The sequence below is a fragment of the Corvus kubaryi genome, unplaced genomic scaffold, assembly GCF_017639235.1.
Source record: "Corvus kubaryi isolate FWS band 111438036 unplaced genomic scaffold, C.kubaryi_AGA036_p1.0 37397, whole genome shotgun sequence".
Lineage (NCBI taxonomy): Eukaryota > Metazoa > Chordata > Aves > Passeriformes > Corvidae > Corvus > Corvus kubaryi.
In genome coordinates, this window is record NW_024581136.1 from 930,964 (window position 1) to 955,243 (window position 24,280).

Sequence of the window (24,280 nt, forward strand, 5' to 3'; positions counted from 1 at the left end):
TGAGGAGGCAGGAAACAGCACAGTGCAGGTGCAGCCCTGCTCAGAGGGGAGCTGGGTGGGCCCGTGTGGGTCACTGCCTTTACACGCACTCCTGTCTGAAGCTATGAAATGCCACAGCTGTCAGTAGTCGAAGTGCTGTAGTGGTGCAGCATCCTATCCCCTCCTCAGGCTGCACTGTGATCTCAGAAATGTTTGTTAGGCCTTGGCCTTGACAAACAGCACTTGGACTCAGCTCTTCTTGAGCTTATCAGAAACACTGTCTGCTCCCGGGAACTTGTGTTGTCTAACGAGCTCCTGGTTTTAACTAACAGCCTTGAAAACTTAGTTTTCTTGCCTGCTTAACAACCCAAGTGAAACAATATTTTTGTTATCAAATTTGCTTGCTGACCTAAATTGCAGCCAGGATGGAAAATTACTGTGACTAAAGCCCACTCCCTCATGGCCATATAAACAGCGGTGCAAAGACAGACCCTAGAGCTCTCCTGGACTGCAGCGGGCTGAGACCAGCACCTCTCTCTGAGTGGGGCCTCAGAGCAAAAGAGCTCTCAGCATTGCTGCTCCTGGAGGACCATCACCAAAGGACAGCAACAGAGCCTGGGCTAATACCCCCACTCCTAAGGGCTCAACCCCGAGAAGATGCAAAGACATCCAGTGTGAGTCCTTCACTGAACTCAAGGGAATCTTTCACAGGTATTTACCTTGCACATGCTCCTGTAGGTCTGTGTGGGTGTGAATGTGCTATGGCCAATGTACAATGAATGTTGCTCTGCTAGATTCTTCAGTGCTTTAGAGACATAAGTTAAGTTAGGCCTGTAAGTGAGTTATTGTTGTGCTATTGTAAGTCCTATAAGAATCTTTTGTTAAATTGTTTAGATTAAACTCTCAACCAAGTGCTGTTAAGTCTAAATGCTATTAAAACCTTTAGGCCTAAATTGCTGGTGAAGTCCAGGGCTAAGTTTGGCAAGGGGGTTCACTCTGAACGTTGTGACTCAACAGGAGGGTGTCCCTTATTCCTTCTTATCCTTGCCCTTTCCCATCCTTACCCTTTTCCCATTCCCATCCTCCAGGTAGATAATTTTTGTTTAATTTTAATTTCAGATTGATTGATTTTAGGTTTTAGTCCAATTTTTCTCTGTGTGCTTATCCATCTAGTAAGCAGTAGAGTGAACCTTGCCAATAAGTTTGTCACATTTTCACTTTAATATTAAACCTGCTTTTGCTGATACTTTTGCCAGCGATTCTTTGAGCAACCTAAAATACTCATTTGTGACAAATTATTGTAGTCAGCAGGATGGGAAATTAAGTCACTGACTACTTAAAAAGCATGGAATAAGTCCAAGTCCTAAGTTCTCAGATGAATGGGCTTGGAATAATTGGCGTGACTGGGAAGCTGTGGAGGAATGTCTAGAAGCAGCTAGGGGCCATATAAAGGCTGGAAAAAACAAAGGAATTATTTGTAAAATATTAGGCACCTGCCTAGAAGCTGCCCGCCAGTATAGGAAAAATCAAGTTAAAGAGAAACAAGAGCTGAAAACTGAAATAGAAAGCAGGAAAAGAACTGAACTATTACTGTCCTTGAAATAGAACAGATGCAGAGACAGTTACAAGAAGAAAAGAAAGGAAAACAAAAGCTGAAGGAAAAAGAGCTCCAAATCCTCCTGACACTGTGCAGATCAGAAAGATAATTGCGTCCCCTGAAGACTGGGATGGAAATATATGGGGTGATCCCTGTGATAACATACCAGGGGAAAATGATCTTTTATCTCCTTCAAACTCCCCTGTGTATGAAGTCAGATCCATTATAAAAACAGAGGTAACTACTGGATCTCGGAGTGGATGAAGAAATCATAACCAAATGCCAACTTCTGTTTGATCGGATTCAGATAGCAAATTTGCAAGAACACTACAGCCATAAGCCAGGTGAAACTGAAACTGAATATTTATGGTGAGTTTGTTGATCTGGAGGAGACAGAGTCCTATCAAGTGGTAAAGAAGCTAAAGGGTTTTGGGGTCCTGCTGTCTTTTTAACTTCTGGTCCCTACCCCCCACATGATCCCCATTTGATCACAAGCAGGATGGCATACTGGGCTGGTGAAATAGATTTGAGGGAGAGAGGAGAGCCTCTGATCACACCCATTAAATCTCTGAGTGAGCTCTTCACTGTTATGAAAGCTGCCCGTGTCCAAGCCGTGCGTAAGCGTTGCCCTATTAATGCTCCCATTACAGCACCTGTAACCTATGAAATGTTAAAGCTGCTAATTAAGGGAGCCCTTGACATACTCAAATCCTACCTGGCTTCAAAATGAATTGAAATTAAAAGAAACACAGCCTTTAATGCGGAATTGGCTGGGAGTGCTGCTGCAATTTTAGAACACAGAGAAATCCCCACCTGGGCAACACTAATGAGTGACAGCATAAATTACAGTCGAGAGATAGGATGGAGTGATTTATCCAGTAAAACTGAAAATAAAAGTCATAATTTTAGACAAATTGACTATTCCCAGGAACCAGGACCTGCAGGTCCTCCATCCAGAAAACAGAGGTGCTAGAAAGAGGTATATAATCAGGCATTATCATTAGGTATTGCAAAAGCTCCAGTTCAGAGACAGCCTATTGGTGTTATCCAGAGCCTAATTGATGCATTCCTGAGACAAGATGACAACAATCAGAGAGAATATACTCTGAACACTCAGACACCAACACCAGCATCAGATTCAGGGAGGCAGAATAACCCTTCCTCTCCCCAAAATCAGGGATCAAAAAAATGAGTAACATCTGGACAGTACCTGGGCCTGCCAGTCCAGCAGCTCAACGCTCATCAATGGATAGATAACAATGGCCCATACATTCTGATTCCTCATTGTCATTGTCAATAATAAAATTTCTATTATGTACAGGAGCCCAAGTTTCAGTATTCACACAGCAGGATGCCCAAAAGCTGGGTGTGCAACCTGTATAGCAAAGATTTAAAATCACTGGAGTGAACTGCAAGAGCCTCATATTGCCATGTATCATTTACCGTTTTTGCTGAGGAATCAGTAAACCAAGTGTCTTCTCTTGACATCCCCTTAGTAAGGGGAGGTGCATCTAAAATTGGTGAAGGTTTGAAAGGTTGTTGTAATATTGTAATGGATTTGCATTTGCAGAAATTTGTAATTCATAAACTTTAGTAGGTTCTTCAGCTAATTCCTTCTGCAGCTGCCATTACATAGACATACTATTTCCATATTGTAGAGTTTTGTGTCACTTTTTTCCAGGGGGAAAAGTTCCCTGTAAGAGAGATTCCAGCAAATTAAATGGTTCTCTGGTTTGTACATGATGTTCCTGATGTATTTTCTCATCTTGTTTCACTGCTTGGGCTAAAGATAAAAGTACCTTTTTGCATTCAAAAGATCTCTGTTTTGTCTCTTCAAATGCAGTTGAGCCAAATACTAAAGGTCTCTGCTCTGTCAGGGCCAGTTTGAAAGAGGTTACAGTAAGTACCATGCTCTGCAAAAACCCCTTCTGCTGTAGTAGGATCATGGGGTTATATGGATCCCAGTGATTGATATGTTTTTAATTCCCATACTAGGGTTCTGATTGCCCTCATGATCTGAGGGCACCTAGCCAATATTAGCCAAGGGTGGCCTGGGTGTTTGAAAGCTGTGGCAGCTACTGTTATATTGGTCCAGGAAGCCCAGAAACTCACCCTTGGGCAGCACACTGTAGTGTATGTACCCCATGCAGTACTAACTGTACTAGAACAAAAGGGGGGACATGGGTTGTCCCCTAGCTGAATGCTTAAGTACCAGGCTGTGTTGTTGGAACAGGATAATATTACTCTAAAAACAACATCTGTTGTCAATCCTGCTATGTTTCTGTCCTCACCGTTGACTGGCAGTGTGCCCTGCCCGAGCATGACTGTTCACAGATCGTAGCAGAGGCCTATTCCAGCAGACCAGACCTGAAGGACGTGCCTCTAGAAAATCCGGACTGGGAATTGTATATGGACAGAAGTAGCTTCATGCAGGATGGTAAACAAATGACAGGACATGAAGTGACAACCCAGGACAAGGTAATCAAGGCAAACACTGCCACCAGATGTATCATCACAGAAAGCTGAACTGATTGCACTGAGAGAGCTCTAGAACTAAGCAAAGGAAGGAAAGTAAATATATGGACTGATTCTAAATATGCATTTAGTGTTGTGTGTACCAACGGAGCCATCTAGAAGGAAAGAAGGCTGCTAACCACTCAGGGCAGTGGAATCAAGCATGCCAACCAGATCCATGCACTCCTGCAGAGTTATTTGGAAGCCTACAGAGGAGGCTATTATGTATTGCAAAGCTCATCAAAAGGGGCACATGACTCCCAAAGCAGGAAACCACTTTGCGGATGAAATGGCAAAAGGGGTATCCTAGCAGTAATACCACAGAGAGAAATCGATCTGTCAGGGTTTACCCCAAAGTATGATCAAAGTATGAGAGAGACCACCAGTTAATTGAGTCCCTTAAGGCTAAAATCAAAGAAGTTGGTGGGCTGTTACACCAAAAGGACAGGCCGTAGTCCCATCCCTACTCCTTCAGGAGATTGCTCTGTGGGAACATGAAGGTACCATTGGGGAACAGAGAATCTCTTGAAACATTTGGAGAAGACAGTAATAGGAAGGGGAATGACCGAAATTGTGCAATCTATAGTAAGCAAATGTGAAATCTGCCATTGACACAATCCTGATATGAGCAAAAGAGTAGTGCTAGGGGTGACAAAGGCCAGAGACCTTCCTGGAGATTGTTGGCAAATAGATTTTGCTGAGTTACCAAGCAAAGAAGGATATGGGCACATACTGGTGTTGGTTGACACCTCCAGTGGATGGCCTGAAGCTTACCCCTGTCGTACCTACACAGCAAAAGAAGTGGTATAAATTGTGCTCAATCATATAATTCCAGTATTTGGGATTCCTTTGGGGTTGTCCTCAGAGGGCTACACTTTGTTGCAACAATTGTGGGGGAGGTTAGTCAAATTCTGGGAATTGTTTGGGATCTCTATATGTCTTACAGACCCCAGGTGAGTGGCAAAGTTGAACGTATGAATAGTACCCTCAAAACACAAATCAGCAAAATTTGTCAAGAGACATCCATGACCTGGGTTCGGGCCTTGCCTATAGCCTTACTGAGAATCCACAGACAACCGAGGCAGAGGGACAACATAACTCCCTGAAGTATTGTATGGTGTGTCATATCAAATTCCACATATGCTGGGAGAAATTCACAGGAGGGGGAAAATTGACTTAGAAAAGTATTTAATGGCTCTAAGTTTCACATTGCAGAAGCTCCAGAGGTTCATCGTGTTATCCAGACCCATAGGATTGGACACCCCTGCTCATCCGTTCCAGCCTGGAGACCGGGTGAATGTTAAATGCTGGGACAGTGACCCTCTGCAAGCTGAGTGGAGAGGATCAGTCCAGGTCCTGCTGACTACCCTCACCACAGTCAGAGTCGCTGGCAAAGGACCCTGGACTACTCCAGAGTTAAGAGGGCCTCTGCTCCTGGAACACCTGGAAAAACAGAGACGGATACAAATGAAGATGATGTGGTTTAAATTGTTTTTTCTATGTTTACTCTCTGCACAGTCGGTAACCATGATTCAGCTTTGGAACCAAAATTTGCATGCGGCTCTAGTCCAAAATGTGTCCAATGCTCTTCATAAAAACAGTTGTTGGATTTGTACTCAAATGCCAAGAATTAATGAGGATAACAACTGGCCATTAATTGGTGTTTTAATGAATGAGACAAACCTTAACAACAGTTGGGAACAGGTCACTAAGGACTACCTACCTGTAACTCTAAGCAGCTTAATTCCTGATCAAGAAAATTATAAGGTTCCCTGCGTGGTGGTTAATGTCACAGGAAAGGTCACTCTCCCTCCGTATTGTCATAAAACTGAATCTAAAATAAGGCTGGTACCAAAAGCCATAGTAGGATTGGCACAGACACCCTGGAGAATGGTTCCCCCGCAGGGTTCAGGATGGTATTGGATATGTAAAAATGAAGCATGGAAAGTTTTGCCCCTTGATAAAGACCGGGCCTGTGCCCTTGGGGCTATAATCCCAGACATAACAGTATTTGATCACCTCAAAGAACAAAGTGGGTGGAGGTGGACTAATGTAAGAAGGATAAAAACACCCAATAATCCCCTTGTTGAGCATCCTATGATTTTCCATAGTGCAATTATGGCTCCTATTCCTTCTTTAGAAGTAAATGAATTGGAAAAAGCAATTGTTAACATTTCGGCCATTATTGAACATACTGAGAATCAAATTTCAGATGCAATCATGGCCTCACGAGAAGAAGTTTGGGGTTTGGCTCGTGTGATTCTGCAAAACAGACTGGTTCTCGATTTTCTACTGGTCTCACAAGGGGGCATGTGTAGAGTCATTAACACTAGTTGTTGTTCTTATATAGATGAGACTGGAAGAATTAAAAAAGATTTGGCTGAAATTTGGAAACAAACTCAAATTTTAGATCAGGTAACTCTCGAAGATGACTCATTGGGCTTTGAAAATAATAACCATACACTTACTTCACAGTTTCCAAAGCTGATTTGGATAATACAACTGTTCATACTAGTTGTATTTGTAGTTAGTGTCTGCATAATGACTTGGTGTATGTTTCGATGCTGTAGCTTCTGGTCATCTTTATGGATTAATGTTAAATATAAGTGGTAGAGACTAGACAAGATAGAATTTTTTTGTCAAGTCTCTAAAGAGGAGAAATGATGCCTAAAGATTTTTAGCTTTTTAAGTATTTGTAGCTTTGTAGATTTTTAACATACAGCTGTATAGTTTTTAGGACTTTCTCACACTTTGGAACAGTAGTCTTTCTCATATTTTATGCCACATTCTTGAAATTCTGTTTGGTCTTATTTTCAAGAAAAAGAATTTCTAACAAGAATATCCTGCTTTCTACCAGCATCTTGGCCAAAATAATAAGATACTTCATGGGCATAACAAGATACAGGGCTAAGAACCCTTGGGGGGGGCTCCAGTGGGGCAGATGGAAGGGTGGGTTACCAGGGCAACCACTCTCCTGCCGGATTTACTTGCTAGATATGCTAATTAGTTAAACTTATAAAAATCATGACAATTTGATGCTGTGTGTGTGCATAGGTATAATGTGCGCACCTGAAAGCTTTCATTAAAAGACTGCTCTTATGTTATCAATTTTAATATTGTTTGGAAAGTTTTTCTACTGAATTTAGGCAACAACTTGACTAAAATTAGGGAGATAAAACCAGAGGATTCCTTAAATCAGGAGTGGCATAGACTGGGAGAATGGTTACATCAGAAATTAGATCACACTGGCGAGGAAGCTTTTTATTTTGTTGCACAGAGCAAAGGGGGGGCCTAAGCAGGAAAACTTGTGAAACTATTCTTACAGAATCTCCTCAGTGTAGATTAAAATTACAGTTAGATTACCCTGCTAAAGCACCACCCCTACATATCAGTAATGGAAAAACTTACTGGGTAAGTCAAATAGATTCATAGAAAGGGATAATGGTCTATTGTAAAAGAGCTTTAAGCCACATATGACCACTCCTCAAGGTTCAACCCTTTGCCCATTGAGAAGATGCAAAGACATCCAACTGGAGGGGAATTTTCACAGGTATTTACCTTGTACATCCTCCTGTAGGTCTGTGTGGGTGTGAATGTGCTATAGCCAATGTACAGTCAATGCTGCTCTGCTAGATTCTTAAATGCTTTAGAGTCATAAGTAAGTTAGGCCTATAAGTGAGTTATTGCTGTGCTACTGTAAGTCCTATAAGAATATTTTGTTAAATTGTTTAAATTAAACTCTCGATTAAGTGCTGTTAAGTCTATTAAAACCTTTGGACCTAAATTGTTGGTGAAGTCTGGGGTTAAGTTTGGCAAGGGGGTTCACTCTGAATATTGTGACTCAACAGGAGGGTCTCCCTTATTCTTTCTTATCCTTACCCTTTTCCTATCCCATCCTCCAGGTAGATAATTTTAGTTTGATTTTAGTTTGAAATTGACTGATTTTAGGTTTTAGTCCAATTTTTCTCTGTGTGCTTTAACCATCTAGTAAACAGTAGAGTGAACCTTGTCAATGAACTTTGTCATGTTTTCATTTTAACATTAAACCTGCTTTTGCTGATACCTTTGTCAGTGATTCTTTGTGCAACTTAAAACACTCTTTCCTGACAGCTGTGCTTTGCATGTGCTTGTACAGGAGTCACACCTTTACTGAAGGAAAAGGAGAGCAGAGCACTCAGGCACCAGCTGCCTTGCACAAAAAGACAGTGCTCATGGAAAGGGAGGTTTGGGATGTACCACTGTGCACATTGTCCAGACCAAGAAAATCAAAGCACTGGTAAGAATCAAGCATTAAAGGACAAACTCCTGCCCTTCTTTCCCAAGAAGGCCTGACAGTGCCTGCCCAGTTTCTATCAACTGTCCCAAGTGCTGCCCAGCTCTAGTGCTGGGTGAGACAAGCCACCACATGCCTGGCAGCTGCAGCATTTTGTATGCTTTGCCTTCTAATGTAATTCACAGACATTTGCCTTGGGAAGGATCACAGGCATAGAAGCTTGGGCAACAAAAAGAAATCACCTTGATTCCGTCCCTAGGTAGCAGGTTTAGTTATTATTCCTGTCTTAAGCTCCCACCAACACTATAAGCCACAAGTCAAGGTGAGTTTAAAATTCAACACATTTTAAAGGGTTTAAAAATAGATATGATCATGACCGTAGGTTAAATGTATTGATAAACATGTAAGTACCCTCATCGTTTTCCAGGGTCACGTGGGAAGACAGGAGCAATACCAGGAGCTGAATCTGTTTACCAAGGAATGCTTTAGAGTTTTGCCAGCAACACTGCCCTCATAATTCCTCTCCTAATTCATCCATTATCTTCTTTACAAAAATTTCAGCAGTTTTCCCTTTAAGTGACAAACATGTTCCTAGGAGCTGAGGGCACTAATATACCCTAACGGCCTCAAGCAGCTTCACCTGAAGCCCCCTCCCACGCCCCTGCCCATGGTCCCAGGAAGCACTTATGCCCTTCCCAGGGCCACAAATCCTATACCCTCTTTTGTGGGAATGTTAGTTTTTGGCTCTGCGGGACTCATGAGTGTTTCTGTTCTATGGCTCCTGCTTGCATAATTGAGACCCTAATCCATAGCAGGCTGAGTTGAGTACTGCTTTCTTGCAATTGCTGATGGAGCCTAAGTGGGGGGAGCAGGGGGTTTAGGAATGTGGCAGTGGTTGTTTCCCCCCCCATCCCCTTGTTGCTATAAAGGTGAGTGGTGTCTGCATAGAGGATGTAAGGTGCTCCTAGTTCCTTTTTGCATAGGAAGAAACTGATGTAGCCTTCATTCACAAAAGTAGTCTGCTGAAATGGGGTTTTCACCTTTGTGACTTTGGTCCTGCTTTTTATCAATCTCCTGATGCAGCTGAAGTTTTACCCCGACTTTATTCAAACTGCGAGCGTACTAAATCCGAGCATGGTCTGCCCCCCTGCCCGTGTGAGCAGCCTCGGTGTCTGAGCGGGGATCACAGGCCCAGGACAGCAGAGGGAGCCGGAGCCCCGCACAGCAGCCCCGGGCTGGGCTCGGTCCTACCGGGGAGCCTCCCGTGCAACCGCGAAGTCCCGGGCAGAGCCCGCACCGCCAGCAACTGCAGCTGTCCCCGCTTCATGTGAGTTGTGTGGTCCCACATGAATGAGGTCCGTGCCAGGACCCTGGTAAGGCTGCCCTGCCCATGCATATGGCTGAATTTCAGTAACAAAAATGGTATTAAACTGAATGGTGAGGCAGGTCATAGTCTGAGCTGCCAGGCAAGGTCAGATGCGAACTGACTGCAAAGTTGTGTGTCAAACATGGGCTATGATCATCAATTTATGATCTACATAGCAATAAATGCTGCAGGCAAGAACTGCTTTCCCTGTGTTTAACTGTATGCATCAAGGAATTTGAGTGTCAGCAATGCTGTTTTAGAGATTAATTTATTTGGTCACCCTTTATAACAGGTTCAGTCTTGTTCAAGTGCACTGGAGTTTATCACAGCAGTCCAAACTAGAACCTCAAACATTATCTCTGCAAAGTAGCTTGTACAGCTTAGTAAGACCACTAATTTATAAGGCTAATCTCTGCCTTCAATATACAAGGCAATAATCTGAGTAACCATAATTTACAAGCTCCTAGAGCTGTGCAGGGTTTGTTCTCCAATTGCAGTGTTAGTACTGATTGCTGTTACCCAGAAAACCTAGGGCAGAAGGTAACCGCTGTTTCATTTTGGGCTGGTGACTGATAGTCCTCACCCTGCCAGTCTTTAAAACAGCAGAACTTTGTAAGGTGGAGAAACAGAATAATTCTTTCCTGACCCACAGGTGATGTTCCTTGGGTTTCCTAACCTTGAGGAAACAGAGAAGAGTGTTCCCAAATCCTCCCTGCTTCTCAGCTGTTCCTTCCAGTGCATCAATGTGCTTGTTAAACTTTAACAAGTTGAGCTTGTTTCACCAAGTGCTGGAAGGCTGAGGGGAGGTAGGATGTAGGTGCTGCTTGCAGTGCTGAGCAGCATCTCCAGCAGGGAGCACGCAGGGTGACTGCACTCCTCAGTCACACCACCCAGATGAATATATTGAACCTGCCTCCTTGGTAGAAGTCTTTCACATGTAGACATCTCCACTTGCAGCTGAAACAATCTCTTGACAGTTCGATGGTCTCCCTGTGCTAAAGCCCTGCTTCTGGATAGCCAGGTCGCTACCAGCATGGCAAGGAACTGTGCAGCACTTTCTCCCTGCCTATGTGGTTTTTGGTCTGGCAACAGCTGCAATGATACATCCACTAACAGGTCTCATTGATTGCTGGTATCAAATATACTGGCAACTTGCTCACATTTGTGATGGATTTTTTGTAATCAAGCTCATCTCTTCATCCATCAGGTTAATCAATTTTATTGTCCCTAGGGCAGAGCTGCTTGTGGACAGGTATAACTGGTGATATTGAAGTAGCTTTGGAATATGAATCAAAGGGAAGAAGAGACTCTGGGTGTAAAGAAGCTTCTATTTATCCTACTAAAATTTTAACTTCGGTAATGAAATATTTAATGAACTTTTATGTAAAGAAACATCTCTGTGAAATGAAAACAATAAACAGCTGCTGATGGCTTAATAGCTTAAGTGTAGCTGGAGCATTCAATCAATCTGAAAAAATTGAGTTTATTTCAAAATGGTGGAGGTTATTGCTATGATACATCTAACCTTAATGGCAATGGGAAAAATATATCCTCTCTTGAGAGTTCTTGAATAAACCTGTTACTTGGTGACCAGTTTATTAGATTCCCTCCTGAGTTCAGTCATCTGTGGCTGTGCTGAATAGCTGAGTAAGGCTAAAGCAAAGAACTGACCAATTTATCCAAAAAGGGGCCTTGGACAAGCTTAGGCCTAATATGTGTGCAGGAAGGGAGAGTACAAGTCCTGGATGTCCTGCTACTAGAATACCATTGCTGCTGCCTCTTATTCTCCCTGCAGGAGAATTGCTTGGAAGCAGGTGCTCCTCACTGCCCCATACCTTCTGTGATGCTGACAGGCATTGCCAGCTGTGTCTCCTGAGGAAACAAGATGCAAGAAACCAAGTAGACTTGTTGGCTCTAATCTGCCTATAGCAAAAATAGTTTGAAATGTTATCAAATCCTAACCCACTTGGGTGGCAGGCTGGGTGGGAGGTTCTTGGCATTCATATGAAAATTTGCAAATGGATGGTAGAAAAAATTTGTTGGTGTCAGTGGTGATAGGAAGGGAGAAGTCAGCCTGCAGCTGTTCTTTGCTGGCTCAGGAGCATCTGCTTGACTGGTGAGAAGGAGCACCAGCCTTCTGTGTTGTGCCAGCAGCCTTGCATGGACGCTGGAGAAAGCCAAACCTGGTGCTTGGAGCTGGCAGTGCTGCCCTGAGAGGGAAAGGCACAGTGGGGGAGAGCTAAGGATACCTAGGATGTTCCTGGGGAGTGGCATTGGGATACCTGGCAGGATCATCTCCTTGGGAGGCAAGCTGCACTAGTCCCAATGCCAGTAGAATTGCTCCCCTCCTTTGCTTTCACTACCTGCTGCTGCATGTGGCACTGCCTGCTACCTGTAAATCCCTGGAAGCTCAGTTGCATCTACTAATATAACCTTTCTTCAGACAGAGGTTAAAATGGTTAGTTGAAATACATGTGGACAGATGCACTTGCTTTTTGGCTCTTAAGAGTGATTAAGTGTAGAACTACTCCTTAACCCTATGGTTTGTAACTCTGACCTTCACAATTAGCTCTAGGACATCTGAAAGTGGCTCATTTTCACTGGGCTCTCTCTAATTGTGCTGCAGTTATTCTGTTAATGGTTTTGTAACTATCCAAATCCATCTGCTATGTCTCCTTTCAATTGCTTCCAGGGCTACTATTACCAGGATGATCAAGCCACTTGCTGTCAGGAAAGCTGTCTGTTCACAAGAACTGGAAATATGTAATATTTCAGTAAAACTGACTGTAAGATCAAGCACAGGGTCAGCCTGGGAGCTCACCTGGCCCAGCAGCAGAGGGTATCAGAGGAGTGAGCCACAGAGCAAAAGTGCAGTGCAGTTCTGCTCCCAGGCCAGGCTCAGACACTGCAGCCAGGACACTGTGTAGTTGATAATACATCATGACAAGACATTCCACAGCTTAACTGTATCAAACCCCACTACCTTTTGTTTTGAAAAAGCTGTTGCCAGACTAATTTGGTATCTCTTAGTAGAAATCAAGGTCATCCTTTTGCTGGCCTGAGGAGTCCCAGTCAGCTTCAGCTGGTCCTTGCCTGCTAATTCCCCTTATGCTGTTCTTTGTATCTTGTCTTGTTCAGTCATGACCTTTTGCTGTGTGAGACCAAAAACACAGGCAATACTCAAAATGGGACCAACTGGCACAATGGCGAAGTGATGCCTTATGGGTTTTATTTCCTGTCTTCTTATTTGATTTGCCTTTTTCTGTGACTGAGCATTAAAGAATATTATACCACTACTATCTTTTGTAGCTCCAAATCTAGTTTGAGTGGGAATGGTCAGAAACCACATGTCTTGAAAGTGGGAGAAATTTACACAGGTACCTAATTTTACTTCTTCTGGCCACTTTGTTACTCAGCTTGTTGGTACTGTGAGGTCCTTACACCTTTCTGAGCAAATCATATTCTAGTCACAGGAATCTCCTTTTGACCTGTATTATTTGGACAAATTGCTGGAAGAAATAATCAAACATTTGTTGTTTTTAGGGATGGTCAATATATCACTGTCATTAGTTGTTTCTGATGTACAAAAGTGTTGTAGCCCTATGGAGAACATTTGTCTGCTCAGTCCAAGGGCAAGACACTTCAGAGGCAACTGTAAGTCCTATTTAGTTTTTAAATACGTTCCTATGGAGCTCTGCATGCATTTGCTTTTGCCTATTGATTAAACAGGAAAGATTCTGGTTTTTTAAAATTATGTACAAGGTTTTTTTCAGTGCCTGGAGGATTATAGATTTTTGTGTGTGTGATACCTAGTCTAACATAGCTATTGAGAAAACAAAGGCATCCATAAACTTGCTTTTATGTATTCCTTTATCTTTGTTTCAAGTTAATTGACAAGGAGAGCTGAACTCCTCCACGGGGGTTGGCTCTGGATAAAACAGCCCTTTAGTGAGAGGCCTATCTGAAGGCAGGCTGGCAGCTCCAGGACTGCTCCCCATCGAGTCACACAAACAAGTGTGCTGCCCAAATTGCATTCCCCTATTCCCAAGGGAATGTCCTCTGTGCTCCAATTGATTTCTGTCTCTGACACAGCTCTGTGTGGGATTTTCTGGCTTTGAGAGCCATCTACAAAAAGTACATATTGATTGGATCCTCCTGGGATGGGTGGGTAGGAAAAAACAACAGCCCTTTCTACTGTGTAGCAAAGCTTTTATGAGTGAATGGCCTTAGCTAAAAAACTTTATGCAAACTTTAGAGTAGAGAATCCAAATAACTTCTTGTCAGCAGGATTAACAGAATTTTGAGCTAATGGGCTTTCTGAAAAAGAGTAGAACAGTAAATTTATTTCCAAAATAAGTAGAAATTAAGACACTGAACTCATTAAGCAGCTGCCCTGTTAAGTGCTGTAGTGTCTGCTGAAATGTGGCTGCTGCTGAGCAAGATTTGCATTTACGGGCACCATGGCATCTCCAACGACTGCTCAGCAGTGAAGAAGCCTGCAGGGCAGCAACTATTAGAAGAGGGCTCTGCTAACTGGTCCATGCCAGCACTTGTGCTGGACATCCAGCGTTGTTATTTTAATTGCCCTCTGTGTTGATTCAAAGGAATCTACTCCACAGCAAGGTACTGTAAAGTAAAGCACACCTTTAATGCACACAGGGGTTAACACCTCCATGTGTGTCCGCCATGGTCATCTTACAGAGGTTTTTTTATACGTTTACAAGTTTGTCATCTGCCCTTGTTTTGGTCACTTCCTCTAAAGTTACAGTCCTAAGGGGTCTTAGATGACTTGTGGTTTCCTTATCTTAGGGTTACAAACACAGCACACTATTCTTAATATGTTATCACATCTATTTTGCTAATACACATTTAATTCTACTATTACACACTTTGTTGCTATATTAGTTATACTTCATTTATAGTTGTGTGTTGATTATATTCCTATTCTCCTATTACATTTTTCTGCCCTTTTGTGACAGTTCCTCCGTCTGTCATTAAAACGGCAGTTGGGATGCGTCTTCCTCCTTATTGCTTAGCCTGTAGGGGTTAGGCCCTTGTTTTGCAGACAAGCAGTTAGCCAAACCCATTCGCTCGCATTCCATTCCCTTATTATCCTAGTCCACTCAGGTTTGGTTTTTTTCAAGAGCAGTTAGTGTTAGGCATAGCATCTCCTATTCACTTTTCGTCATAGCCCATTCCAGGGCTAGGCTTCTTGTCTTGCAAAAGCAGTTGGGTTGAGCATAGCAGCTGACACCCAACTTTTATTAATCTATACTTTATCCTAAAGCACTTATGTTAAAGGAGTTGTATGATTCATATGTTTAAGGAGTCCTGTGTATCAGTGTTGAGTTTGAAAAAAGGAAAGTGCTCCTAGAGAAAGAAAAGGAAAAAAAAAGAGAGGGGATGAAATAAATGTGCTTGCAGGGTGTTACAAATGGTGCAAGTCAGAGCAACATGTCTTCTGGGACTAGCCAGAGAGCACACTGTGCACTGTTTGGCACACTGAACCCACCAGGCACAGTCCTTCAAGCAGCTGATGAGAGCTCCTCAAACTCATCAGTTTTCTCTAGTCCAATGTTGTGTTTAAAACAGACCCAGCTGGGACAAGTACTCATGTACAGCAACAGAAGTGTTGATAGAAGAGGTTGTGTTGTGTAATGCAAGTTGTTTGCAGTGCTAATTCTCATCCTTTTTATAATTTCCTAGATCTGCTTTAGCATGGAAACCTTGATAATTTATTTGCATCTCCAATATGTGCACTAGCAAGTGGAAAAACTTGATTTGAATTAAGTTGCAAGCATGTAATTGTTAGAAGACTGCCACACAATGTCAGATCAGTGATCCCTCTAGCTCTGGAAAAGGGTAACTCCAAGCTTCACAAGAAAGAATAAGAAGGTGTAAAGGTGTATATCAGCCCAATAGCTATGCAAGTCCTCCTGAGATCATCCAGTGTTGTAGCAGACCATATTGTGACTAGTTTGACCCTAAATCTGATAACCTCTGGGACTGTCATCCTCCTACAACACTGTTAATATTCCAAGGGGAGAGCTGCAGGGTGTGGCTGCATCAGGAGTATCATTATTCTCCTTTGTCATCATCCAAAACATGTTATCTCATCTCCCACTTGGAACTATACCTGCCTTATCAACTGCCAAAACAAAAAGCTACTTTTGGATGTGTGTGAAAGTAGCTCTATGGCAATTATTCAGTTACAGCTGATAACTGTTTTGTGTGTATATCAGCACACCTCAGTGCTTCTGATTTTTTATTTCAGCAGGATATGCGGACTAGGCAGTAAAAGGGAAAGTTTGGCTCTGCAGGCAATGCTGGTGGGTGGGCCCAGGTACATGGATGCACCACAGGACTCCAAGCAGGGAAGTGCCTTTTCCCACCCACAGCTGCTGCAACCCAGGTGAGTGGGCTGAGGTGCTGGAAGAATGTGGCTCATGTAGGGACCCTTCCTACAGGTCTGGGAAAAATATATTAAGCAGGAGGATTAAAGCCTTTCAAAGATGGAACAGGTTCTTCTTTCATAATATTTTTCTTTTCAGCCTCCACAAGAGTTGGCACAGCTTAGTGTGCTACAAAGCACCCTTTTTTTCCCTTGCTCAGAACATCTTGAATTAATTCTTGGCAAAACTATCCAACTCTGTGTGTAGATAGGAACAAACTCCAGCCAAGCTGGGTCCTCCTGCAAGGCCACTCACCCGGGTCTCTCTGCTCCAGGACTCTGTGAGTACATAGATTTTCTCTGCGCTCCTGTGGCAGATGGGTGGATGTGGTACAGCAAAGGCACCAATGTCGGGGCCCACACATGCAGTTGGGAAATGCAGGTGCCTAGAACTGACACAGAGAAATTATTTTGTAGACCATAAAGGCAACTGAAAATGCCCAGCAAGAGGGTGCAGCTCAGATCAGCATCTGTACAGTCAGATCTCACAGCATGAACATGCACAGTGAGCTCTGCACTGGCATCTCAGTACCTCCTCTCAAGAGAGGAGCCATCTGGAAGCAGCTGCCAGGTTTGGCAAGATGACCTGAACTGCCACATCTTCAAGAAGCATGGAAATCCCCACATCTCCCTGTGAGTCACAGAACACTTTCTGCTACATCTTAGCCCTTGACCACACCTGCTGCCATCAGGGGTTGCGTGCTAAAAGAAAATCAATCAAGATGTGTGTGTCAATTGAATGTTCTCCAAACTGTGTCTCCCCTCCAGGCTTTTCAAAGTGCTGGATCCATATAGCAACCTGCACAGGCTGGAGCCCAAAGCACCTGCTTGGTGTGGGAAAGAAGTCTTTCCAGGAAATCAGTATAATGTGAAAATGCATTTCAATGTACTTTATTGACCCTCTGAAGGTACCTGCACCATCAGCATAGCTGCAGTCATCGGGGACTGCCTTCTTTACATACTGTAACCCAACTGATTTTTGTGGGCACTTGGTGCCTGTGTACATTTTAAGCTCTAGATTTTAAGGATCCTAAGTAAGAACGTAAAGCAGTGTCAAGTATTTCTGGGTTTTGAGACTGAGCTGGAGAGGGAACTCAATAACCTTTTAGCAATTTGCTCAAGTAGTATTTATGAAAATCAGTTTTTCTGAAGGGACAGAAAGAAAATCAGGAGGGCAGCAACTGTAATAATCATTGAATTTGCTTCTGGATTTTCTCCCTTTGTCTTTCAAAAACAAGTTTTATTGCCAAAGTTAATTCTGATTTCCTCTCAGAAACTGTCCACTGTGTCTTCCATGGGCAGTGCTGAAGTATAACGCAGATGTGAGCAGTTAAAATACCTGAAGAAGACAAAATCAGATTGGTGTAGTAACTCAGTGACGTTCCCCCCCCCCACCCTTCCTTACAAAGCACTGCTATTTTACAGCAATAGAAATCCTTTTGGAGTTTTGTAGCTGACTCAGAGCTGCAAGAAGAAGAAAAGAAGAGAAAGAGAGAGGTAATTTCTAAAGTGAAATTAAATTAACCACAAAATCAAACATTTCCAAAGACACTTAATTTCATGTCAATTCAGAGGCACCTTTTGGATTTATGCCATCTAAAACCAAAATATCAATACTCATTTCAGGACTGATGGTCTTTTAATACTGTGTTGCACTTCAGAAGCTGTAAGAAATGTAATTGCATTTTTTTATGCCTAAATTAGTAACTAGAATCTATTTTGGAGTCTATTCTGTTAAAACAAGAAATAATAGAGTTTGCATAATTATTAATCTCTTGTAATAATCCTCAATTGTACAGATTACTTTTCAGAAGCACAAGCAGTATCTTGCAGACAAGATGACATTTACTGGCTTATTTTTCTTCTGTATGCTGATGAACATGCTAACAGGTAAGATTACTACTGAATTTATATTCTTGTTTATTTTGCAAGCTGCCAGAAATATTGTTACAAATACAGTATCTTCTGTTTAGTATTGCTCACATATTAATCCTAACTGTTTAGGCTGTGAGTTATGACTAACAGCCAGACTAAGTTGGTTCATAGCACTGACTGATTGCAAACGGGGAATCCTTGCCCTGCTGTTCAAGAAACAAAAATCCTTTGCCTGCACAGAGGGTCCTATGTGGGCACTAAAGAACTTGTCAGCTTCCAGTTATACATGGAGAATGTTTTGTTAACAGAAAGTCTTTTGGTGCAGGAGCTGGTACTGATGCATTTCCTCTTTGTTTACAGATGCCCGATCCATCCAGGATGGAGATGGTAATTCCTAATGTGTCATTATTTCCTTTGTATCGCTAATAATTAGGAGAGTAATTTGTAACTCCCAGACTTGATGCCCAGCAGTGACTTTGGTAGGAATGCTTATTAACCTCAGTGGACTATGGAAAAGCTTTCAATTAGTTCTGGTGGAAGAAGAATAGCAAATTTAAGAAAAATCCTTTAGAATTTATTAAAAGCTGGTGACATATTAATGTATAATAGTAGAGCTAATATCCAGTCTTAAAATGAAAAGGGATTACAGTCAAGTCACTAATTCTGTTGTACAGAATGATAACTGGAAAGCACCAGACTGATAAATGTATAGGACATCTGAGAATTTTGTCTGTCCTGGACAGTAATGCTGTATGTATATCTGGTTTTTGGCAAGAAATACCGACTTTCATGACAAAAAGATTAAAATTTACAAATTGCCATAAAACCAATTAAAGAAATGTTGGACTAAATCCCTTAGCACAGCTACCCTGTGGTTCATGTCACTTTGTGTGATTAGTCCATTGGATTAGTGTTTGCCTTTGATTTAAAAAACCCTCAACACCCTAATGATGTTTATACTGGTTTACTGATGATTCTATTATTTAACCTCTTTTTGGCTCTGTTGACAGAATTGTCAACAAAGTTGCAGAGAAGTATCTGCAATAACCAAGTAACTGCTGTTGCTGGTGTACATCTCAGTTAACCAGCAGGACAGCCAGCAGCATCTCCAGTGCACAAATATGCAGAGAGTATTATAACAGATATGAACAGGACAAATACAGAATAAGGTCTAATAATATGATTACTTATAATTCAAACCTTTTTTCCCTATGCTCCATTCTATTTCTTTATGCCTCTAAAATATTTTTAATATATCCGCTGTTTGTGTACAGCAAATATTTTTGTGGCACCTTTTGAGTCAGTCAGGACAGCCTGCATCAATCTAGAATTAGAACACTGTTCAGGCAGTGTCCTGTTGCTCTCATTACCAGCAATTATTGTTTTCTTTCACACTGGACCAAACAGCAGCCTGCAAAGTGAATCTAAGGTCAGCTGGTATAAACAGTGAGTCCCTCTCTGCAGATGCTGCAAACTTTACTCCATAAAATTTAAGTCTGACAACAGGATTGTTGAAGGCTCTTAATTCCTACTAAAGACCCTGGCTCCAAGCTGAGTGGAAAACTTTCATTTATCTAAATGGGCTTTAAATCAAAATAAAATACTATGTTTAGCTTTGCTGCAAAGAAAGACATTTGTGACTGTGGTCTCAGCTGCTGTTTATATTTTATATATGCTTTGCTATGTTGGCCCATATTTGGGCCCATGGGTGGTCAGCTCCTGCATTTTCAGAACTGATTTTGTTTTCCTGCTGAATTTCAAATCTTGTTTCGATGATTATATCAAATTCTGATATTGCTGGACCAGGCCCAAATGCAGCAGCTGTCTCCCAGGTGGCAAAGCCTTTCCCCTCCATCCCCTTACCTCATTTCCTACAGTCCCCTCACAAGAGGCACAACTCTGCAGTTCCAGGCAATATCAGGGAAGGATGGTCCCAGTCCCTGGAAGTTCTGTGGGCAGTGCAGTCAGCTACAGGGGCATGGCATAGAGGGTGGTGCCTTATTCCTTCTATGTTTATATTGGGCAAAGCAAATTATGTGGAATGAGGAAAAATGGCTTTCAATTGCAATCGCTCCTTGCTTTTAAATAACCAGCAGCCTTCTAGAAATTAAGCCAGCCTGAGGAATTCTTTAATTGGCATAAATGTGGATGTGTCCCTTCATTTCTGCTCCTCATCTTGTCCCACTCTGTCACTCCTGATGCATCTGGAACAAGGAATACTGGCTCCGTTTTCTGCAGAGTGGGTCATGGAGAGAGGGGTCAATGGCTTTCCTTGCCTCTCTCCTGCCAGAAGAGCACAGCAGCCCCCAAAGGGAACTCACAACCCCAAACCATGGTGGCTCCAGGCCCAACAGTTCAACAAAAGCACTTCATGTTATAGTAATCTGCAATATTTTATTTTGGTTGGGTTTTTTAGATCTCTACCAGGAAGCTGCAGCCTTGCCATACTGGCCCTTCTCATCCAGTGATTTCTGGTCATATGTGGAATATTTCCGGACCTTGGGAGCCTACAACAGGATCAATGACATGGCCAGAGCCTTCTTTGCCCAGTTCCCTTTTGGGAGCCACCTTGGCTACCACGTACCTGACCATGAGCATTGAGTGCCTCGCTCAGCTTCATCAGCGCTGCTGCCCAGGTATTTGGGTGAGCAGCTGTCTGCCAGTGAATGCTCCTGGGCTGCCTTCAGCTGCTTCGTGATACCATGGTCATGTGCAGCATTTTATGGTTTTGATGAGTTTCTTTTTTACCGTTTCTTGTAAGGGTGTTTGAGTGAATACCTGACTGCCAGCAAATGTACCTGGACTGCGCTTTAGCCACTAAATGACACTGCAGCTACATGCAGCACTTCAGGCTTTAAATTAGTCTCTTTTTTACAATTTATGCTTCTGTATGAAACAATAAACTCCTCCAATCTGCTGCATGGTTTTGGGAGTTTTTTGGGGTTTTTTTACAGGTGATGCTCTCAGCTTCATCTCGGGAAACTTCTCTCTGTGTAGACAGCTATTTACCGCTCTGTGTGTACAGGAATTATTCATCTTGGGGGCTGGAAGGGCCGCCAGTGTCAGTCGCACCCACATCCTTTGCAAAGTGACGCCTCACTCAGGCCTGAAGAGGCGCGGGGCCCACCGTCGCCATGGCGACCAGGGCGTGAGGAGCAAGATGGCGGCCCCCGGGGCTGGTCGCCAAGGCAACGGCGCGGCCCCAGGCGGGGGCGGCCATTGGCCGCGGCTCCGCCCCGGCGGCGGAAGTGACGGCGCGGAGGGGCCGCCATGAAGCCGGCGGTGGACGAGATGTTCCCGGAGGGAGCCGGCCCCTACGTGGACCTGGATGAGGTGAGGCGGGTGCTCTGGTGCCGGTGGCGGGGCTGTGGTGCCACGGCGCGGAGGCGCTCAGCGGCTGCTTTCGCAGGCAGGGGGAAGCACGGGGCTGCTGATGGATCTGGCCGCCAACGAGAAAGCGGTGCACGCTGACTTCTTCAACGGTAAGGACCGCCCTGCTCCGGGGGGGCTGGAGGGGTATCTCAGCAAACCTCGCCTGGTTTCTCTCTCGTGGCTGTGGTGCCTGGTGCTCGCTAAACTTGTCGCTCACCATATCTGGGGAGCGGTGTGAGAGCGCTTCAGTGCCAAATGATGCCGGTGGGAGCGGTAAAATGCGGGTTTTCCTCTCCTGGAAGGTTTAGCGTGTTAATCGTTACAAGGAAAAATACCTTCGTCTGTTCACATAACAAATAGCTTATGTTAAACAGTGCAAATACATGTAAAAACGTGGGCAGGACTTTAAAAATTTATCTCTGAGTGTTAGTAGTTTACAGGTAGTTCATTAACTCTCAAAGTATACGTGCATATGTACCCAAATGGAAGTAAAACGTTGTTTTTAATATACTTTCTGCATTTGAAAGTCAGCTGTATGAATATAGAATCACAGACTTATAGAATGGCCTGGGGTGGAAGGGACCTTAAAGATATCTCGTTCCACCCCCTGCCACGGGCAGGGACATTTTCCACTATCCCAGGTTGCTCCAAGCCCCATCCCACAAGTCCTTGAACACTTCCAGGGATGAGGGAGCCACAGCTTCTCTGGGCAGCCTCTGCCAGGGCCTCACCACCCTCAGGGGAAGAGCTTTTTCCCAAATACCTAAGCCTACATTCTGTCAGTTTGAGGCTATTTCCTCTTATGCTGTCACTCCAGGCCCTTGTAAATAGTCTCTCAGTCTTTCTTGTAGGCTCCCTCAGGTACTAAAAGGCTACAGTTAGGCCACTCTGAAGCTTCTCTTTTCCAGGCTGAACAATCTCAATTCTCTCAGCCTATATGTAAGCATTTACAGCTGCTTTTACAGAGAAGAGCTACGTATCAGGCCACTTAGGGGTAGAATATACAACACTCTGCACTTAGTTGCTAAAGGGGTTTTTACACTTCTGAAGAAACACATTTAGACATTTCAACAGTGAGTTTTAGATGTTATTAAATCTGATTGCTGTGGTACTGTTAATATCATAAACTGGTGTTAATTCCAAAATAAAGTATGTTTCTCATTTTGCTCAAGACTTAGAATACAGGAGTAAAAGGCAGTTCTACTCTCAGCAGTTGTGAGGGACACCCAGCTCTGTTGGAGCCAGCATATTCAGGAGTAGCTATTTCCATATATTTTTAACATCATGCTGTGGCACTGTGTTCCAGTGGTAGTTTAGGACTCTTCTAAATGAAGATTCATCCTCAGTTCGTTGCACAGTACTTGTAAACTGCTTTCTGTAAGGATAAAGACTTGTATTCAGTTAGGTTGTTAGTTTATGTTCAGTATACAAAGAAGATGCAAAGCTGAGTAGTTAAGAGTGCTTCCAATGGGGCCTAGAACCATTTCACTAGTGGGAGATGTGTTCTGAGACAGAAATGTTATTGGCACCTTTAAAGCAATCAAATATTTTTAAGGAAGGGGTTTTTAACACAAATTTCAATTCATTAATCTGCAAAATTTGAGGGGGTGTGCTTGGATGCTATGACCAAAAGCCAGAATTCTGCAGGATTGTCTACACTGAGACTTGCTGCATGCATAAAGCTAGTACTTGCGCAGTTCTGAACTTTGGGATTCATGCTTGAGCCCCTCTGTGATGGATACTTAATAACTTTATAAAAGTCCTTCCTTTGAAGCTTTGCTTTTGTGAATTTACCTGCAAAGCTTGTATTGTGCAGGTGAAGCAGTTTAATTTGTCCATGCCACAGACTGTGTGCATGGGTCTGTCTGCCTTTGCTGTCTCTTCTCACCCTGATGCACGTTTCTAATAACTGATGGTGCAGTAACTCTCATTCACTGAATTCACCTTTATTTCTGTCCTTAATCCAAGTAATGAAGTACTGTACTTGTATGTGCATTTGTAACATGGAAACTTGAGGTTAATTTTTGTCTTATTTTTCTGACTAGATTTTGAAGATCTCTTTGATGACGACGACATCCAGTGAACTTAGTTGCCCAGCTATGCAGTGCCGAGATGTGGATTTTTCTCTAGGATTGCCTGTGCACTCCATTATTTATTAAATTAAATCAAAATGGGAAAATCACAGAGAGGGGGAAAAAAACCTGTATAAGCTGCTTGGGGAATATGAAAACCAGATGGTTAAAGATAACTAAGGAGGGAACTGTGCACTGTTATTTCTACGAAGCGGTGTGTAGATTTTCCTGGAAATTTTATTTGCTGATGTGCTTATTGAATAAAATACTGAAGAAAACCCTCTCTCTCTGGCTTATACTTTAAAAGTAGATACTGCTGTCTTCTGAGCTCCCTTAGACGGAGTATTTTGGTATTAAATAATCATTGTTCCTTTTGGATATTACGTAAAAGATGCAGTAGGGCACATTGCTGCCTAGAAAAGTTTGTTGTAAAAGATTGTCTTGGGATAAGATGGTTGCTTGTTCTGAATAGTCCAACTCATTTGTTGGTTGGACTGAGAAGAGTGTGGGTTGTCTTTTGTTTCAAGACAGAGAGCTACCATCAGTACTTCACTTTTAATTTAAGGAACACAGAAACAAAAAGTAATTTCACCTTGATACATTAAGCAGAGAAATGTTCTGACCCCAGACCATGGGAATGCTTGGATTTAAAAATATAATTTCATTCTTGAAATTGTACTTTATAGAAAAAGAAACATAAAATTATTTTCTTCTCCTGCAGATGCTAATGCAGTTATTTGTGCTTAGAGGTATAGTGTATATGAATCAGGCTGTTGAAATA

General features: G+C 42.8%; 3 protein-coding genes across 3 annotated transcripts; all 3 read left to right on the forward strand.

The window, feature by feature from the left end:
- Window positions 1-368: 368 nt before the first annotated feature.
- LOC121671084 (syncytin-1-like) lies at window positions 369-8,150 on the forward strand. The gene is made up of 3 exons (XM_042042320.1): window positions 369-690; window positions 3,881-4,054; window positions 5,306-8,150. The coding sequence occupies exons 2-3, from the start codon at window positions 3,986-3,988 to the stop codon at window positions 6,701-6,703; spliced, it is 1,467 nt and encodes a 488-aa protein (XP_041898254.1). The 5' UTR covers window positions 369-690; window positions 3,881-3,985; the 3' UTR covers window positions 6,704-8,150.
- Window positions 8,151-16,497: 8,347 nt separating this feature from the next.
- OTOS (otospiralin) lies at window positions 16,498-20,976 on the forward strand. Its single transcript, XM_042042321.1, has 5 exons — window positions 16,498-16,813; window positions 17,606-17,677; window positions 17,980-18,070; window positions 18,416-18,442; window positions 20,472-20,976. The coding sequence occupies exons 3-5, from the start codon at window positions 18,019-18,021 to the stop codon at window positions 20,654-20,656; spliced, it is 264 nt and encodes an 87-aa protein (XP_041898255.1). The 5' UTR covers window positions 16,498-16,813; window positions 17,606-17,677; window positions 17,980-18,018; the 3' UTR covers window positions 20,657-20,976.
- Window positions 20,977-21,278: 302 nt separating this feature from the next.
- COPS9 (COP9 signalosome subunit 9) lies at window positions 21,279-23,782 on the forward strand. Its single transcript, XM_042042323.1, has 3 exons — window positions 21,279-21,388; window positions 21,465-21,537; window positions 23,473-23,782. The coding sequence occupies exons 1-3, from the start codon at window positions 21,326-21,328 to the stop codon at window positions 23,508-23,510; spliced, it is 174 nt and encodes a 57-aa protein (XP_041898257.1). The 5' UTR covers window positions 21,279-21,325; the 3' UTR covers window positions 23,511-23,782.
- Window positions 23,783-24,280: the final 498 nt, after the last annotated feature.

What these genes read in the sequence shown, in the direction of transcription:
- LOC121671084 (XM_042042320.1), top strand. Translation starts at nt 3,986, where the DNA reads ATGGACAGAAGTAGCTTCATGCAGGATGGTAAACAAATGACAGGACAT. An exon ending in AAGTGACAACCCAGGACAAG is followed by an intron (nt 4,055 to 5,305) that starts GTAATCAAGGCA and finishes TTCACATTGCAG; the next exon opens with AAGCTCCAGAGGTTCATCGT.
- OTOS (XM_042042321.1), top strand. Translation starts at nt 18,019, where the DNA reads ATGACATTTACTGGCTTATTTTTCTTCTGTATGCTGATGAACATGCTA. An exon ending in GCTGATGAACATGCTAACAG is followed by an intron (nt 18,071 to 18,415) that starts GTAAGATTACTA and finishes CTTTGTTTACAG; the next exon opens with ATGCCCGATCCATCCAGGAT. An exon ending in ATCCATCCAGGATGGAGATG is followed by an intron (nt 18,443 to 20,471) that starts GTAATTCCTAAT and finishes TGGGTTTTTTAG; the next exon opens with ATCTCTACCAGGAAGCTGCA.
- COPS9 (XM_042042323.1), top strand. Translation starts at nt 21,326, where the DNA reads ATGAAGCCGGCGGTGGACGAGATGTTCCCGGAGGGAGCCGGCCCCTAC. An exon ending in CCTACGTGGACCTGGATGAG is followed by an intron (nt 21,389 to 21,464) that starts GTGAGGCGGGTG and finishes CTGCTTTCGCAG; the next exon opens with GCAGGGGGAAGCACGGGGCT. An exon ending in GCACGCTGACTTCTTCAACG is followed by an intron (nt 21,538 to 23,472) that starts GTAAGGACCGCC and finishes TTTTCTGACTAG; the next exon opens with ATTTTGAAGATCTCTTTGAT.